Source organism: Megalobrama amblycephala, linkage group LG21 (assembly GCF_018812025.1).
Source record: "Megalobrama amblycephala isolate DHTTF-2021 linkage group LG21, ASM1881202v1, whole genome shotgun sequence".
Taxonomy (NCBI): domain Eukaryota; kingdom Metazoa; phylum Chordata; class Actinopteri; order Cypriniformes; family Xenocyprididae; genus Megalobrama; species Megalobrama amblycephala.
In genome coordinates, this window is record NC_063064.1 from 9,219,674 (window position 1) to 9,233,638 (window position 13,965).

Consider the following 13,965-nt stretch of genomic DNA (forward strand, 5'->3'; position numbering starts at 1 on the left):
TTTATTGTGTTTACTGATCTGTACAGGAGTCCTTGGAGAAAGCTCAGCTTCACGCTCAGCATGGGGACCAGCTCATTCAAAGTAACCATTACGCAATAGACTCCATCCGCCCAAAGTGTGTCGAACTGCGTCGGATCTGTGATGACTTCAGCAATGAGGCAAAAAAGAAACGTGACATTTTAACCAAATCACTTGAAGTCCACAAAGGAATCGACGAGGTTTGTGAAACAACTCACATGCAGTCAAATACCACAAAGGCACCTTAATATTGAGTTTTCAAATTGAATGATTGAGTCATGATAAATGGATGAATGGTTTCTTTACTGGTACAAAACCTCTCAATCCAGCCTCTTGTAGCCGTTGGCTAGTCTTACATGGTAATAGTTTCATTGTGCTTTGAAAAAATTCTGTGGACATTGTGTCCATTTACATCCTGCAGATAAGAAATATCCAAAATTGATTGACTAGATTTATCAATTTCAACAATATCCTCCTTTCATCTGGCCATTTTCACTAAAACCTAATCTATTAAACCTATCTAATAATATAGCTAATACTTTACACATAGTGATTAATTGAATTTTAGGCTGAGATAGGCTGATATACACTGTACAAAAAATCCCAATAAAATTTACGGTAAAAAAACGGCAGCTGTGGTTGCCAGAACTTTACCGTAAAAAATACAGTAGCAACGTAAAAAAAAATCTGTTAAATTTACGGTAAAATAACGTATTTCATTAACTGATATAATGTTAATTTACCAACCTAATGAAGTACTAATATCTGTTTTGTACCTTTATAATACACTGACAGTCACCAAACACAGTGGTGATAAGAATCACATGATGAATCAAAGTTCATCACAAGCAGATTTTCCACAAGCTGAGAAGGACAATACTAATATATAGAAGGTGCACACAGTGTCATTCACACACACACTAAACACCATCATGGTAACATGCATGAAATTTTAAAAATGCAATAAACATCAATTTAACAACATTAGATGTAACATAAAACCCTAATGTACATAACTGATTAGAAAAAAATGAGAAAAACTAAGAAGAAACAGAGTTATTTCAACGAAAATATATCAAATGTGAAGTGTCACGCAGGGAATTGTGGGAATGTCAATTTACGGTTTTTCACTGTAAATTTAACAATGAATTGTTATTTTTCACTTCCAAAAACTGTGAATTTAATGGTATTTTACCGTAAAATTACATTAAATGTACCGTTAGATCTATTACAGTTATTCACCGTATATAGTACGGAAACTTTCTGTAAACCAATTGACAGTTTTTCACCGCAGCATTTTTACAGTCTTTTACTGTTAAAATCACGGTCATTTTTTACAGAAATAAACTTTTCCGTTTTTTTTGTTTGTTTGTTTGTTTGTTTTACATCGTTGTCGTGTAAACATACCCTGAGACCAAACACAGAACTAAGGAAACTCAGGGCTTAAATACATAGGGAGGGTAATGAAGGTAAAACAGAACAGGTGTGTAAGTTAATTAGAAACTATGAAAACTAATAAGCATAGGGAACACAGGGAAAACAGAACCAAAAACACAATGAAACATAGACATAGAACTACATGTTACAAAAATAATGAGTGCAAGATTGGTACGTCCATGTGGCCAAAAATGACGTCCACACAATTCGGTATGTTTTGAAAAAATGTGAAACGTATACATTAGTTTTACACTCCAAGTACTTCACAACATGCAAAAAGTGTGAATAAAGTGCGAAGAAGCCAATTTTCCTAGGTCAGACATCACTTCTGGCCTCTACTGTATGTTATAAAATAAAATAAAAAATTATTTTATTATAAAAAAATCTAAATCATTTCGTGTTTAGCAGTTAAAATATTACAAATTAGATAACCTGCACAGTTTACTTCTATGATTAAATGGGGTCCATTAATGTGTATCTATGTTTGTATGTTGGCAGGTGATCCAGTGGTGTGAGAGTGGAGTGTATCTGTTGGCCTCTCAGGCTGTAGACAGATGCCAGACCCAGGAAGGTGCAGAAGCAGCACTGAAGGACATCGAGAGGTACATGAAAACAGCCAAAGAGCAGCAGCTCAGTCATCTCAAAGACCTCAGCAACCAGTATGAGATCGCCCTCTCGGAGCTGGTCAAGGTACAAATCCAAAAGTTTGTTTGTTTGTATAATGTATGTATGTATATGCATATAAATATATATAAATATTTATTTATTTGGTTATAAAAAATATTATAAATCATATTATCATCATAAAAATTTGATTGATGTTCTGTTGCTTTAATGATGGCAGCAGCAGCACTTATGCCTGAACTCTCATTATTTATACCCTTACCTAGAAATAATATTAAATATTAAATATTTTCCTATATATTAAATAATATTCCTTCTGTGTTTCAAGCCTAAGGGCCACATTTACAAACAGCTTGCGTCAGCACAAACACTCTTTTGGTGTTAAAAAACTACTGTCAGGATTTACTAAAGAGATGCAGTGGAAAATTAGAGCTGAAAAGGTGTGAACTGAGTTGTTTTTGCTGCTGACCTTATTGCATATGCATTTGTAGGAGTTTCCCTTTCAGAGGCTAAATTTTATGGGAGGAGAGTATTTAAATGAATCACGCAGCATGATTTACTAATGTCGATTTACTGGTATTTGTGCTATTATTTAACGCCCCAAAAAAGCTTAACCCATTTTGTGACATGGATCCAATTGTTGCTGCTAGGAGGAGACACCACAGAGAACAGAGAGCGCATGGTAGAAGGGAGAAAGTATTTTCCACTTATATTAAATTCTTTGGAATGCCAGAGGAAGACGTTATCCGAACATATCGTTTGCCAAGTCATGTTGGCCTATACAGTCATGTGAAAAAAGACACTCTATTGAATTCCATGGTTTTCTGTGTCAGGGAATAATAATAATAAATAAAAAAAAATCATCTGGTCCTTGGCAGGTCTTACAATTTGGAAAATAAAACCTCAGATGAACAACAACACATATCACACTTTCATTATTTGTCAAAAATAAAGCCAAAAAGGAAAAGCCATGGGTGACAAACTTAGCATACCCTTACTGTTAACATAGGAATTAAGAGGGTAGTAACAGTCAGGCACTGCTAATCAAATGTAATTGATCATCAGCAAGTGTGATCACCTCTATAAAAGCAGAAGTTCTGGTAGTTTGAGCGTCTGGAACCTTCAGGTGTGTGTTAACACAGTGCCAAGGAGGAAAGACATCAGCAATTGTAACAATCTGGGAAGGATTCAAGGCCATTTCCAAACAATCTGAAGTCCATCATTCTACAGTGAGGAAAATTATTCACAAGTAGAAGACATTCAAAACCGATACCAGTCTTCCCAGGAGTGGACGTCCCAGCAAATTGACTTCAAGATCAGACTGTTTAATGCTCAGAGAAATTGCAGACAGCCCAAGAACTACACCTCAAACTCTACAGGCCTCAGTTAACATGTTAAATGTTAAAGTTCAAGACAGTACAATTAGAAAAAGACCAGACAAGTATGGCGCGTTTGGAAGGGTTTCCAGGAGGAATCCTCTTCTGTCTAAAAAAACATGGCAGCACAGTTAGGCTTGCAAAGTTTCTTCTGAACAAACCATAAGACTTCTAGAACAATGTCCTTTGGACAGATGAGACCAAAGTGGAGATGTTTGGTCATAATGCACAGTGCCACGTTTGGGTGAAAACCAAAAGAGCGTATCAGCACAAACACCTCATAGCAAAAGTCAAGCATGCTGATGATTTTGGGCCTGTTTTGTAGCTACAGGACCTGGGCACCTCACAGTCATTGAGTCAACCATGAACTCCTCTGTATGCCAACGTATTCTAGCGTCAGTTGTGAGGCCATCTGTCTGACAGCTAAAGCTTGATAAAATTGGGTCAGCAACAGAATGACCCAAGATCACCAGAAAAAGTATAAAAAGAAGAATCAATGTGTTGCAATGGCCCAGTGAAGTTCAGACCTCAGCCCAACTGAAATGCTGTGGCGAGAACTATGCACAAATAACTTCCCACAAACCTCAATAAACTGAAGCAACATTGTAAAAAAGAGTAGGCCAGAATTACTCCAGAATGATGTGAGAGACTGATGAAGTCATACAGAAAATGATTACTTCAAGTTATTGCTGCTAAAAGTGGATCAACAGGCAATTGAATCATAGGGTGTCTTAACTTTGTCACCCATGGTTTTTCCATCTTGGCTTAATTTTTTGCTAAATAAATAATAACATGGTGTGATATGTCATGTGTTGTTGTTCATCTGAGGTTTTATTTTTCAAATTTTTAGACCTGCCAAGCACTAGATGATTTTTTAATATGTCCTGATACAGAAAACCATGGAATTCAATAGGGTGTCTTAACTTTTTCACATGACTGTGTGTATATATATATATATATATATATATATATATATATATATATATATATATATATATATATACTATTTATATATATTATTACATGTAACAAGTTGCGGCTGTGGCGATCCACACCTGATAAGCATCAGCTCTACTTTTTTTTGCAACCCAACGCTAATTTGCGCTGCTCTTGGTATATTGTGTTGGTTATTATGTAAATGATGTGACTGTGTCTTTGTTCTTTAATTTGCGCGTCAGCAGTTGATCACACGCAAAACTTGCCTCTCCCATCGGCGCATTTGTGGAATTGCGCTTTCACGCTAATTTGCCCCGTTTAGTAAATCTGGTCCTAAAACTGTTTATACAGGTTTAAACTACATTTTGATTTTTATATTTTAAATTTGGTTTCAGAATTCTGGAGCTCAGTGTCAGGGGCGGATCTAGAAAATTATTTATAGGGTGGCAAAGGGGTGGCATGAGGTCTATGAGGGGGGGCAACACCAAAGCAAGCACCCATGCATAGTTTTTTTTTAGATTTATGGCATAGTTTTTGGTTCTGACATACACAATTGTGTTCACAAATATTGCATTACCACAAAATAATCAACTATACAGTTTAAAATAAATAAGATTTCAATATCCATCATGGCACCAAGTCAAGACTCTATATGAAAAATATCAACAGATTATTATTTTGAGCTTGTATCACTAAAGGAGATGAGCAGTTTTATTAAAGGTGCCCTAGATTCAAAAATTGAATTTACCTCGGCATAGTAAAATAACAAGAGTTCAGTACATGAAAAAGACATACAGTGAGTCTCAAACTCCATTGTTTCCTCCTTCTTATATAAATCTCATTTGTTTAAAAGACCTGCGAAGAACAGGCGAATCTCAACATAACACCGACTGTTACGTAACAGTCGGGGTGTACGCCCCCAATATTTGCATATGCCAGCCCATGTTCCCAACATTATGAAAGGCATTAGACAAGGGCAGAACGGCTGGATGTGCACAGCTGAATCAACAGACTAGGTAAGCAAGCAAGGACAATAGCAAAAAATGGCAGATGGAGCAATAATAACTGACATGATTCATGATAACATGATATTTTTAGTGATATTTGTAAATTGTCTTTCTAAATGTTTCGTTAGCATGTTGCTAATGTACTGTTAAATGTGGTTAAAGTTACCATCGTTTTTTACTGTATTCACGGAGACAAGAGCCGTCGCTATTTTCATTTTTAAACACTTGCAGTCTGTATAATGCATAAACACAACTTCATTCTTTATAAATCTCTCCAACAGTGTAGCATTAGCCGTTAGCCACAGAGCACTATCAAACTCATTCAGAATCAATGTAAACATCAAAATAAACACTGTACTTACGCGATTAGACATGCTGCATGACAAACACTTTGTAAAGATCCATTTTGAGGGTTATATTAGCTGTTTGAACTTTTTTTATGTTGTTTAAGGCAAGCGCAAGCTCTTGGGGCATGGAGCACGAGATTTAAAGGGCCACACACCCTGAATTGGCTCATTTCTAATTATGCCCCAAAATTGGCAGTTAAAAAAATGAATTAAAAAAAATCTATGGGGTATTTTGAGCTGAAACTTCACAGACACATTCAGGGGACACCTTAGACATATTACATCTTTTAAAAAAAAGTTCTAGGGCACCTTTAATATTACATAGGCTACTTTGATGGTATAAAGCACATATTTTAGTGCAAGTTAAAGAGCAACAAATCTTTTGAATTTCCACAGCTTTGCAAACAATTTTTGAGTTTCTGTTATTAACAGTGATGGGAATGTTCACCACATACTCACACAAACACCCTAGCAAACACATACTCTAGCCACTGTATACCAAGAGCCAAGCAACTATCCAGAATCTCCTAACAACACTTTGGCAAACACCCAGAACATCTATCTATTCTGGCCAACTGTATAACTAACCAAACTATTTAAAACAAGATTATAAATTGGCTTTGTGGCAAGCCAGCATAAATTTGTCTTTCAAACTTTTTTTGCTAATTTTCTTGATTGCTAACACACGATTCCTTACGCCATTCAACATCTTCTCACAACTATAAACAAAATCTCGAAACTATACATCAACTTGCATAAACCTCAAATGCACCACAATACAGTAGCCTATACTGTCAATTACAGTACAGTAAAAAAAAAAAAGAAAGAAAGAAAGTAAATTCAGCATCCTCTGCAGTACTATTGCAGTATATTGGTCTTCTGACACAAGAATATATGCCTAGGCAGTCATTTCTTAGTTCTGCAAAAATACAGTACACATAAAAAATGGCTACAAAGAAAGTTGACAATCACAAGTTTGAGGATGTTACAACATGTGCTCCAGTTTACTGTAGTTTACTGCTCACTGTAGATTTAATGATTCTATTCATCTGCTCCTGATTAATAACTTAAATAAACCTTTTATCTCTTAAATCTTTAATCTCTTCCCATGCAGAGCAAAGCCCAAACTGCACTTAAAAGGCTGGATGACGTTCAAGAGATGTTTGAGAAAAGACATGCGAGTCTGAAAAAACTGTCTGCAAAGCAAACCAGGCCGGTGCAACCTGTTGCACCTCGACCAGAATCTTCACCAAAACGCACTTCACCGAAAATCCCACATTCTACTCCACCTGGTGAGTTTAAAAGAAACCAGGTATATGTTGACATACATGTGCATGTATGTCTGTACCACCAGCGGTTAGTGGTGTTTGTTTCTTACCACCTTTTTTTTTTTTTTTTTTTTTTCCAGAGAAGTGTGCCCTCATTTCGAGTTGATAACTTTTTTGAGTTTGAGTGCAGTTTTGTTTAATGGACTTATTATAGTGCTAGTGCTCATATTTATGCAAATATACTGATATTTCTGACAGGAAAACATTAAAGTTACGCTTTGCATCCTGAATTATTTAAGTGGAAAATATGAAGGTTTTCCAGCTTGTTTAATTCTGTTCTAAACTCTACAGCATCAAATCGCAAAGCTGCAGATAACTCCTCCGCAAATAAGCAGCCCAGTGACGCAGAGCTGGCAAAAAGGAAAAATATTCGCAAAGCCAAAGGTGGCATCAAGGTACATCAGTCTTTCTCAGCCACATGGTCATGTCTGAAATAAATAAAAGTTTTTAAAAACATTAAAAGGCATTTGTGTGTATAAAAAACGTTTCAGCTTACACATTGTTTCGATAGTCCTTTTTAACATTCTACTAACTTTAAGTAACTTGCAACTTACATGTCAAATAGCTGTTAGGGTTAGTAGAATAGTAGAATGCCTGTTCAGAGATCATCAAAATAAAGTATTAACAGATATTTAGTGGACAGTCTACTAATGACTGGTAGTTGCAAAATTACTTATAGCTAGTAGCAGTGTTACTATGAAAAAAATTCCGTTGTGCTGTGGTTTCCAGAACTGATAGCTGTGGTTTCAAGAATAATTCTGTAAAAAAAGAATAATAATAAAAAAAAAAAAAACAGTAAAAATGTAAACATATTTACAGAAAAACCTGTAAATTTTGCATTTTAAAAATGTATTTAACAAAATAAAAAAAATAAAAAAAACTTAAGAAACAATTATTAAAATTAAAAACCATCAAATGTGTCACACAGAGAATTGTGGGAATGTCAGTTTATGGTTTCTCACTGTAAATTATAATTTGACTTATTCTTTTTACTTTCAAAAATGGATCTTTAACATGCAGTTTTCTGTCTTCCTGTGGTTTCTCACAGATTGAGGTCATGCATGAAGGAGGCCAAGGGGGGTCGAGTCATGTTCTTATGAACAATGAAACTGAAGAGTCGCTTTCAAACAGACGCAGGTAAGAACATGTCTTTTGAGAAAGAACGTGTCGCACTACAAAAGCGATTTCCAGGCAAAATCACAAAAAGGTGTGGAACGGTGTCAGAAATTATCTTTACGAAAAGTACAACACTGTATTTACCTTACCGACTTCCTTTTATAGCTAGATTAAAATGTGTCATTTTTGGAATAAAATATGGCAGATTCTTTTTTTTCTGGCTAATGCTAATTTCACAGCTATTATGTTATGTAGCCTACATCCCAATTACACATCATTAAATAATATTTTCCCATATTATTGTGTATTACTGTACAACTTTTTTGAAATTACAATTTGATTGAAAACGATGCACAATAAAAAAAAAATCCTGTTCCCAAGTAATATTTACCTTTATTTGGCTTTATTTTCTTTACAAGGTCTTCATTGACATTTTTGTCTCCTTGATAACCATGTAGACTAATGTTTGAACACTTTTGACATCACAACTTGGACATAAAAATGCCTATAGATGACACATTCTACAACACTCATCTTTCTGACAGTGGCCTATTGTGTTTTAATTGGTCTAAATCGTTTTAAATTAGACACTACACCACCAAAGCAGTGATTCACATACTAATGGTTTCTGATGACACACAGATTAACTAGTTTGTCAACTACTATCTTATATCTCAGTGTTTTTTGTGAACCCACCGCTCTGCATGGCCAAACAGGTCAACAAACCTGTCGTTTTTAAACACTGATCTTCCTCATTATGTGTGTGACGTGGTCTCTTTTGTATTTTGCACTACCATGACACTACAGTTTCTAATTTTACAACAGATTAAATTTATAATTTGTATATTGCTTCTAGGCTTGCTGCTTCTTATGCTTTTTACATTTCATTTTGACACTTACACCAACTTTTTTAGTGTGTTGTAAGTGGTGAATTTGTCTGTTTGTACCTTGTACCATCCTTTTTGAGTTGTGAAAACTCAAAAGAACAGTGCAGTGCATTTTCGCCTTGTAAAAGTGTGAGGACACACAAACAGGTTTATTTATTTAAAAGTGTGAGGACACACAAACAGGTTTCTTTTTATTTATTTATTTTTAAAAGAAAAAATGACACTCTATGCTGGTATCTGGTGCAACATACTCTTTCATGTGCATACTGATGTCTTTAAAATCAACATGAGTCTTCTTGAGAAGCTATTGTGGCAGTAGCTCTTCCTATTTCTGTTCTGGTAAGTAAGAGATAGATCAGAGGTACACTGTTACTTTTGGTGCTCTAGCAGTTAATAAACAAAACTGCATGTGTCTTGCAGAAGGACATTGTAGCCTGAGCTACTTCTCTCTGGTTAGGTATATGACGAGTCACGCAGGTACTGGGCTGCTCCACTGCGGTTGATGTGTTGTTGTGTTCTACAAATACAATGCAACCAAATATAGAAATGTGCTGCAAATACTCACAATGCAACCAAATATAGAAACGTGCTACAAATACAATGCAACCAAATACAGAAATGTGCTGCAAATACTCACAAAGCACTCAAATACAGAAATGCACTGCAAATACTCAACACAACCAAATACAGAAATGTGCTGCAAATACTCACAAAGCACCCAAATACAGAAATGCACTGCAAATATTCAACACAACCAAATACAGAAATGTGCTGCAAATACTCACAAAGCACCCAAATACAGAAGTGCACTGCAAATACTCAACACAACCAAATACAGAAATATGCTACAAATGCAATGCAACCAAATACAGAAATGTCCTGCAAATACTCACAACGCAATCCAAATACAGAAATGTGCTGCAATTGCTCACAATGCAACCAAAATACAGAAACATGCTACAAATACAACACAACCGAATACAGAAATGTGCTGCAAATACTCACAACACAACCAAATACAGAAACATGTTACAAATACCCACAATGCAACCAAATACAGAAATGTGCTACAAATACAATGCAACCAATTACAGAAATGTGCTGCAAATACTCACAACACAACCAAATACAGAAACATGCTGCAAATACCCACAATGCAACCAAATACAGAAACGTGCTACAAATACAACACAACCGAATACAGAAATGTGCTGCAAATACTCACAACACAACCAAATACAGAAACATGTTACAAATACCCACAATGCAACCAAATACAGAAATGTGCTACAAATACAATGCAACCAAATACAGAAACATGCTGCAAATACCCACAACACAACCGAATACAGAAATGTGCTGCAAATACTCACAACACAACCAAATACAGAAACATGCTGCAAATACCCACAATGCAACCAAATACAGAAACGTGCTACAAATACAACACAACCGAATACAGAAATGTGCTGCAAATACTCACAACACAACCAAATACAGAAACATGTTACAAATACCCACAATGCAACCAAATACAGAAATGTGCTACAAATACAATGCAACCAAATACAGAAACATGCTGCAAATACCCACAATGCAACAAAATACAGAAACGTGCTAGAAATGCAATGCAACCAAATACAGAAACATGCTGCAAATACCCACAATGCAACCAAATACAGAAACGTGCTACAAATACAACACAACCAAATACAGAAATGTGCTGCAAATACTTACAATGCACCCAAATACAGAAATGTACTGCAAATACTCAACGCAACTGAATACAGAAATGCGCTGTAAATACTCACAACACAACTAAATAGAGTAATGCGCTGCAAATACTCACAACGCAAACAAATGCACTGCAAATTCTCACAACGCAACTAAATACAGAAATGTACTATAAATACAAAACAACCAAATACAGAAATGTGCTGCGAATACTCACAATGCAACCAAATACAGAAACGTGCTACAAATACAATGCAACCAAATACACAAATGTGCTGCAAATACTCACAATGCAACCAAATACAGAAACATACTACAAATACAACACAACCAAATAAAAAAATGTGCTGCAAATACTTACAATGCACCCAAATACAGAAATGCACTGCAAATACTCAACGCAACTGAATACAGAAATGCGCTGTAAATACTCACAACGCAAACAAATGCACTGCAAATTCTCACAACGCAACTAAATACAGAAATGTACTATAAATACAAAACAACCAAATACAGAAATGTGCTGCAAATACTCACAATGCAACCAAATACAGAAATGTGCTGCAAATACTCGCAATGCAACCAAGTACAGAAATGTGCTGCAAATACAACACAACCAAATACAGAAATGTGCTGCAAATACTCAATGCAGCGGAATATAGAAATGCGCTGTAAATACTCACAACACAACTAAATAGAGTAATGTGCTGCAAATACTCACAACTCAAACAAATGCACTGCAAATTCTCACAATGCAACTAAATACAGAAATGTACTATAAATACAAAACAACCAAATACAGAAATGAAATGCGAATACTCACAATGCAACCAAATACAGAAACGTGCTACAAATACAATGCAACCAAATACACAAATGTACAGAAATGTACAGCTGCAAATACAACACAACCAAATACAGAAATGTGCTGCAAATACTTACAATGCACCCAAATACAGAAATGCACTGCAAATACTCAACGCAACTGAATACAGAAATGCGCTGTAAATACTCACAACACAACTAAATAGAGTAATGTGCTGCAAATACTCACAACGCAAACAAATGCACTGCAAATTCTCACAATGCAACTAAATACAGAAATGTATTATAAATACAACACAACCAAATACAGAAATGTGCTGCAAATACTCACAATGCAACCAAATACAGAAATGTGCTGCAAATACAACACAACCAAATACAAATACTTACAATGAAATGTGCTGCAAATACTCAATGCAGCGGAATACAGAAATGCACTGTAAATACTCACAACACAACTAAATAGAGAAACGTGCTGCAAATACTCACAACGCAAACAAATGCACTGCAAATTCTCACAATGCAACTAAATACAGAAATGTACTATAAATACAAAACAACCAAATACGGAAATGTGCTGCAAATACTCGCAATGCAACCAAGTACAGAAATGTGCTGCAAATACTCGCAATGCAACCAAGTACAGAAATGTGCTGCAAATACAACACAACCAAATACAGAAATGTGCTGCAAATACTCAATGCAGCGGAATATAGAAATGCGCTGTAAATACTCACAACACAACTAAATAGAGTAATGTGCTGCAAATACTCACAACGCAAACAAATGCACTGCATATTCTCACAATGCAACTAAATACAGAAATGTATTATAAATACAACAACAACCAAATACAGAAATGTGCTGCAAATACTCACAATGCAACCAAATGAAATGTGCAACCAAAACCAAGTACAGAAATGTGCTGCAAAACCAAGTACAAAATGTGCAAATACAACCAAATACAGAAATGTGCTGCAAATACTCAATGCAGCGGAATACAGAAATGCACTGTAAATACTCACAACACAACTAAATAGAGAAACGTGCTGCAAATACTCACAACGCAAACAAATGCACTGCAAATTCTCACAATGCAACTAAATACAGAAATGTATTATAAATACAACACAACCAAATACAGAAATGTGCTGCGAATACTCGCAATGCAACCAAATACAGAAATGTGCTGCAAATACTCAATGCAGCGGAATATAGAAATGCGCTGTAAATACTCACAACACAACTAAATAGAGTAATGTGCTGCAAATACTCACAACGCAAACAAATGCACTGCACATACTCACAACGCAACCAAATACAGAAATGTATTATAAATACAACACAACCAAATACAGAAATGTGCTGCAAATACTCGCAATGCAACCAAATACAGAAATGTGCTGCAAATACTCGCAATGCAACCAAATACAGAAATGTGCTGCAATACAACACAACCAAATACAGAAATGTGCAAATACCAAAGCGGAATGAAATGCACTGTAAATACACATAAATAGAGAAACTCACAACGCAACCAAACGCAACCAAATACGCTGCAAATACTCACAACCCACAGACTTCAGACTTTGCAGTAAATGGGTTAAATACAATTTATCAGCATGCATATAAAAAGGGTCACTCCACGACTACAACTTTGACTCAGATTACTGATCATTGGTTACAGGAAATTGATAACAAAAATTTGGTTGGTTCAGTTTTGTTGGATTTAAGTGTGGCATTTGATGTTTTAGATCATAGTATATTACTTACAAAATTATGTTGTTATGGATTTGAACCAGCTGCTATTAAATGGATAGAGAGTTATCTCAGTAACCGAGAGTACACTGTGTATTTTAATGGCAGTTATTCTGAGGTTGAAAAGATGAGTTGTGGAGTGCCCCAAGGCAGTTGCTTAGGGCCCCTTCTATTTTCTATTTTTACTAATGATTTTCCCCTGGTGATGGAACATGCCACCATGGCAATATATGCAGATGACATTACACTATATGCATCTGCAAGAACAGTAGATCAACTTAATAACATCTTAAATAAAGAACTGACCTTAGTCACACAATGGATTAGTGCTAATAGATTAGTCATCAATATAAAAAAGACAAAATGTATGGCAGTTGGGTCAAAATATTTTCTAAAAATTACACCCACATTACACTTGTCATCTGGAGATACTTTGATTGAACAAGTAGAAGAAACTAAATTATTAGGTGTAATTGTTGATAGTAAGCTGTCTTGGAACAGTCAAATAAACCAAATTTTACAAAAAATGGGTAGAAGTATGGCCATTATTAGACACTGTAGGAAGTTCATTC

The 13,965-nt window shown here is 35.4% G+C and overlaps 1 protein-coding gene across 10 annotated transcripts in view; it reads left to right on the forward strand.

The window, feature by feature from the left end:
• The window catches only part of mcf2l2 (MCF.2 cell line derived transforming sequence-like 2), a 115,351-nt gene that overhangs the window by 38,147 nt on the left and 63,239 nt on the right, over nucleotides 1-13,965 (forward strand). For all 10 annotated transcript variants that reach the window (XM_048172143.1, XM_048172145.1, XM_048172148.1 and 7 more), the window contains 5 exons: nucleotides 27-218; nucleotides 1,954-2,145; nucleotides 6,860-7,037; nucleotides 7,365-7,468; nucleotides 8,122-8,210. In XM_048172143.1, the coding sequence (XP_048028100.1) occupies nucleotides 27-218; nucleotides 1,954-2,145; nucleotides 6,860-7,037; nucleotides 7,365-7,468; nucleotides 8,122-8,210 (755 nt within the window). The remainder of the gene's footprint in view (nucleotides 1-26; nucleotides 219-1,953; nucleotides 2,146-6,859; nucleotides 7,038-7,364; nucleotides 7,469-8,121; nucleotides 8,211-13,965) is intronic.